Below are 5,777 nucleotides of genomic sequence, written 5' to 3'. Positions count from 1 at the left end.
GTCTCAGATCTGTCAGAAACGGCCCGGGCGCGGTTCTGTGTTCGTCCTCCGTGCAGCTCCTGATGCTACGCTTTGTTTTTCTTTGTCCCAGATACACAGCCTCCAGTTTCCGCGCTGCAGACGACCGGCTGCCCTACGGAAGCATGCCTCGCCTCAACGACCAATCGCAGTCGAGACAGTGCAGCACCAATCGCCTGGACAGCCTATCGCGCCACGGCTCCACACAGCGACTGGAGAGCCAATCGCGGCACAGCAGCGTCAGGGACCTGAGCAGCGTCACCCAAGCTGTTCTCGGTGTCCCTGGTAACGGGATCCACAGGGTCCTGGAGGAGGACGGAGCTACGGCCTGAACAGGAACCCAACTGCATACTTCCGAAGAAGCTGTGTCAGATGGGTAGAAGGGAAAGTAGGAAAGAATGTGAGGGGATCCACAGTGAGCGACAGAACGCAGACACTGTGACACCCGCTCCCGTTGAACTCAGAGCTGAAGCTCAGCGCTCCAGTTTACTGATGAAGTTAGATTAGAGCTACATCCGGCCATATGTAGAGGACTGAGTGTGGATCGATGCCTTAAACCGTCCTCTCAGCTTTACTCCACCTACTAGCTGATCCAAAAACTAAAGTTCAAAATGATTTTTGTCCAGTTTACAAAACTACGATGGACTCTGGTCCTGATGGTGACCTGTGGATAGCAAACACTGGAAAATGATGACAATGCTGCACTGTTGGACCTACGTTACTGAGCCAAGAACAAAGTGTGACCAACACTGTCAGACTGCACTAGATCAGTTTTTTACTTGTACTGTATTGTTTGTATAAAGGACTCTGAACAGGATCTGAATGACGGGACACATCACGAGTCTTCTCTACTAGTCTGTGCTGTTCAGCACTCGGGAGAGTGGAAGCAGGGTACTTTTTAAAGAATTTACCAGCTACATTTCAGCTGTTTTTCACTCTTCCGCTGCTGACGTCTCCATTCTTTTTCAAATTGTAACTTAACCTGTTAAAAACCCTATTTATAAAGGCATTGTTTCACAGCTACATTCAAAATCCATCCACATGAAAAGTAAAAGAAGGAGAGAGCCCCTGAACAAGAGCCCTCTCACATGTTTAAAACAGTTTTTTTATTGAGGTACTTCACTGCTTCATGATGAGAAGAAACATGTTTGAGGTTTTCCAGGATTCAAGGGCTGAAATACGGGAAAGAGCTGAATCCAAACTCCTGCCTTATGACTGTGTGTTCAGACAGAAGTAAATGTTACAGGCTGTGTGATCGCATCAAGTCAATGGAAAGAATGTGTTAATGAATCTGTTTTAGAAAACGTAGCAAGATGAGGAAGAACTAGAGGCTGGACTGAACACACACTCTCTCACACACACACACACACACACACTCTGTGTCCAGTGCCAGCTAGTTTACAGCGAACAGTCGGTACAGCGGCTGTCTGGAGCGATAAACGGTGCAGCAGTCGAACTCGCATTACAGACGCGAGGCAACCATTGGCTTCTTCTGTCTGAACACACCTTTACAGTTTGAATAGATGGTAGTGCGCCCGTAAATTAGAGTCAATTTCCAGGTAGTTTGTGCCGTTTAAAATGTGTCCTTACTTGTATAGCTGCTGTAAAATGTTAGACCAACATTTCCTCTACTGGCAAAACTTGTGAATAGATGTGAAATCTGAACTTTTCTTGTTCATTTGTAATAAAGTTTTTTTTAAAGAATGGACATATTATATTTATGAAGTAATGACCACACAGTAACACACTGGGATTGTATTTGTAACAGCCCTCCGCTTTATTGAAATACATCGGAGTCAGGTTAATATGAGTTCTCCACATAAGTGTGGCAGCCAGTTCCATACATTATTTTTGTTTTGACCTTACACCTTAAATATTTTTTTTGTGCAAAAAAGAATCTACATCACCTGTAGTGGGTTATCCTCAGTAAAACGCCCAAACCGTTCAAAAAGGAGCAAGTCCAAGTAAAACAACAAACCGAAAACAAAAATGATTACATCTATAACATGCAAAACTGTACAAATTATTACAAAGCAATCCTAGAAAAAAAAACAAAGTGTAATATGATATGAAAGAGCAAAATAATATAGAAGGTACTGTAGATAAGACCTCACTGAAATGCAAAGGCGTTTGAATTTTTTTTGATTTTCCTTCTCTTAAATGTTTCCACTGTGGCACCTCAGCCATCAAAGCACCTGTCACCCTTTCATCTTTTTTCATTTTTCTTTTTTCTTTAACATCTTCTAGTCCTCACCACCTTTCCTTCCTGCTGTCTCCACCCAGGTCACATCTACTGTACACTACAGCCAGATTCATCTCTCCCTCACTCACTCCAGCCATCCATCCATCCATCCATCAAACACACTCATTTTCATCGAAATGAAAATAATTCATTGGTTCTGACATTTCCTGAGTTTCTCTTCCCCTAACCTTTAACTGGGGTATGTAGGATCAGTTTTTCTGTACAATATTGGCCAATAATAAAACACCTGGCTAAGACAGTTCTCTCACCCCCACCTAATACATTCTACAGATAAACTCCAGCAGGAACTAAGGAGACTCACTAGCTTAAAAAGTTTCTAAGAGGTGTTTGTTTGGAATAAAAACCAGCTTAGTCGCACTGTGGAGCTCCAAACCTCTCCCCCTCTCTTCATATAAAATGGAATACTAAAAAAAACACTTGGAATGGGTTGTTAGAGCTACTTTTGTTTCAACGGGGGAATCGACAGGAATGACCACCAAAGTTTTTGTTTCCCTTTCTAACAGACTGACAGGCGGAATAAACTGGAGGATTCTGACTCGGACGCTGTACTGTACATTAGGCAATCAGCCTGTTCCCACAGAGGAGGAACCGGTTTCTCAAAAAGCCTCTGATGAGGACTAAAGACAACGCCAGTACGAGAGTACGGGGTGTTCTTCTTACAGATAAAACCACATTATAGTTAGTGTTTAATGTCAGGACAGTTTGAGCTCGGTGCACATTGTTCCCTTACACTTTTACCCCATTCTGCCCCGTGAGCAACCGCTCAAGTAAAATGCCTTTCGATCTGCCTGTAAACTGGAGGAGATGAACAGAGGTAACAGGTTTTTGGCTGTGAATGCCGTGCTCTGCAGCCATGAGCTGCCACACTGTAAAATGCTCTTTTCAGAGGCCTGTCCACCCTGCCAAAGAGAAACTGCCCGGAGGAGGGGGGTTAGAGATCCAGCCCTGTTCATTTTACAGACAAGTAGCACTGAGGTTATTTTAACTGCGCCTTATCAAGACAAACGGAAACCAAGTGCTGACTTTCTCGCAGCTTGTAAGTGTTTACATTCTCATTTTAGTGTTTTTATTCTTAAATCAAGAGCTCTTACAAATGTCGCTGTGAAACGAGCAGATCAACCAAACCTCCTTCAGAATATGCAAAGGCTGTCCAAAAGACAAAACATCACAGCGTCTCCCTCTTTTTGTCCATTTTTGGTTAAATCGAGCTCAGTGGAAGGACTGATCTTTCCATCCAGACACCACAGTGAATTTAAACACACACGTTGATTAAATGATCAGAGCCGCTTCACCTCTAACAGCGAGAGGAGGAGCAGGACAAGGCATTGGCTGCATAAAAACACCACCTCAGAGTGAGTGTGTGTAGATACATGTGCGATAGGAGGTTAGGGTGATAAATGCACGTGTTCACTCTACAGTACGGGCAGTAGTGTCGATCCATACACGAGTTTTCTTCACTCAAACGCAAACACAGTCGGGGGAAAAGGAGGAAAAAAAACAATGCGTGTCATACATACAATATAAAACAAACATCTAAAATCAATCGGTAAAAAAAGAAAACTGGAAAGTGGTTTAAAATGGCTTTTTGTGTGAATACAACCCCAAATCACTCTCAAAAACAAACAAAGGAAAATAAAAGTGAAGGAGAATTTTTTTCTTTCCCGTGTAGTTCTCTATAGTATTTTCCTTATCATATATTACTCTCTACTTTGAACCTATGTACATTATTGTGATGGGAACCTGTGAGTTGGTCAGTTTGGTTGTACAGCAAAGTGGAACGTCTACACTACGATGGAGGACGCGGTCCGGGGCTGCTGGATGATGTCGCTCACACTGGACCAATGAGGAAGAGAGTAGCACAGAGGAGCTGTGATGATGTCATAGGAGCCGGCATTATTAACGCTGCTTTTTGCTGATGGTCAAAAAGAAGAAATATTATAAAGTCACTGCACTTAGTATCATGAGCAAAAGAAAAAAAAATCATTGCTTTCCCTTCTCTCTCTTTTTTTTTTTTAACATTTTCAATTTCTGCAGCACCCAAAGAGAAAGCAACTGAGGGAGGTGAGGAGGGGTCTAAACTCCACCCGTCTGATTCCGGTGATGAAGCGAACCTCCCTTTCCTTGTCTAAGATTGATAAATAAATTAAAATATTGTCCCCTAAAACCCAAAGGGTCCTATGTACAAGTACAAATCATTTTCTCTCAATAATAATCCTCTTCTTTTTTTGTTGCTTTGGGAGGTTTTTGAGTCTCTGAATGAATCGGGGGGGGGGGGGCGCGTGGCGGGGGGGGGGGGGGGGGGCGGACAGAGTGGCGTCGGTGAAGCTCGATGCTTCGGTTGAGAGCAAACCAAGAGTCGAGAAGGGAGGTTTTCATTCCTATATCATTTGCCCTTTCTGAATTAACACATGCACACACGCTGGCCAAGCACATACAGCTTCTCTCAAACACACACGCACACACAAACACACGCACACACTTGCACCCTCAAACATCAGCACCCACATGTACACTTCCACTAATTTTTGATAACGTCTCCCTCACAATTTCCCTCAAAGAGACGACAGACTCTTAGTGTTTCTTGCCTCGGTCTTGGAAGTACGATGAGAGACAAACTGAGGTTGCAAAGGGGGACAAATGTTCGTCAGGAGGTGCAGTTCTCTGGGCAGTGAGGGGGGAGATATTCAGAAAGGATGCGAGAGGCTGCGGTGGAGGAGGAGGGTTTGGAGTCCTGTGCTGTCGGTCGGTCGGTCGGTCGGTCGGTCGGTGGGCGGGAGCGAGAGGCTGGCGGAGGCTCATGTGTCCCAGCCCATCCGGTCTGTGCTCTCCAGGGACAGGGACTTGGTTTTGTGTGGGGAGGCCGGACTGGGAGGGCTGCTGAAGGTGGAGCTGTTGGAGGCCGTGGAGTGACGGGGGGAGTCCGAGTCCTGGAAGAGGAGAGGAGAGGCAACGAGCGAAGAAAGAGAGAGTTGGAGATGAAGTTTGGAGAAAAAAGGGACAAGGAAAAAATCCTGCATTAGATGATGAAAGTAATACTGTATGACATTTATATCAGCAGCTATAGTGGAGGCTGGCTTTCTGTCCGGGGCTAATAAACATAAACTAAATGATTAAGACACTTTATTTTACTGTCTGACTGTGGGGTGATGCCTCTGCTCTACACTCTCTCTGCTTGTTATCAATGTGCAGTTTGTGACCCCCGCCCCCACCTCGCCTTCCACTGCATTCCACATCATCAGCAGATGAACAGCTCAATTGACCAGAAGTGATCAGCTGAAGAAAAACAAACATGCAGGCAGGCCAGATGACAGGGCGGAGTGGGGGTGGTGGTGGTGGGGGGGATGTGGGTTTAACCTTCATACTGTACAACACATACAGTATGCCCTGCATCGCCCCTAATGTGCTACGGCTTCCCTCTGAACCAGGAGGTTGAGGGTGTGAGGTACAGAATGTATGGCTCTCCTTCCAGCTCAGTGAGAAAGTCCTCAGGTTGCGG

At 45.1% G+C, this 5,777-nt stretch overlaps 2 protein-coding genes across 2 annotated transcripts in view; one reads left to right on the top strand and one right to left on the bottom strand.

Annotated features, from left to right (window-relative positions):
• Positions 1 to 1,674, top strand: part of fzd3a (frizzled class receptor 3a) — a gene marked incomplete in the record, with an annotated part of 19,559 nt that extends 17,885 nt beyond the window's left edge. Inside the window, 1 exon segment of the mRNA XM_035678253.1 lies at positions 92 to 1,674. Within this exon segment, the coding sequence (XP_035534146.1) occupies positions 92 to 350 (259 nt within the window).
• Positions 1,675 to 1,771: 97 nt separating this feature from the next.
• Positions 1,772 to 5,777, bottom strand: part of cdc42bpab (CDC42 binding protein kinase alpha (DMPK-like) b) — a gene marked incomplete in the record, with an annotated part of 73,547 nt that continues 69,541 nt past the window's right edge. The window contains 1 exon segment of the mRNA XM_035678988.1: positions 1,772 to 5,208. Within this exon segment, the coding sequence (XP_035534881.1) occupies positions 5,077 to 5,208 (132 nt within the window).

This window comes from Morone saxatilis, unplaced genomic scaffold (assembly GCF_004916995.1).
Source record: "Morone saxatilis isolate NCDOM2014 unplaced genomic scaffold, NCSU_SB_2.0 Contig7, whole genome shotgun sequence".
NCBI lineage: Eukaryota > Metazoa > Chordata > Actinopteri > Moronidae > Morone > Morone saxatilis.
The sequence above is the reverse complement of the archived record's forward strand: the minus strand, read 5'-3'. Positions and strand labels throughout refer to the sequence as shown.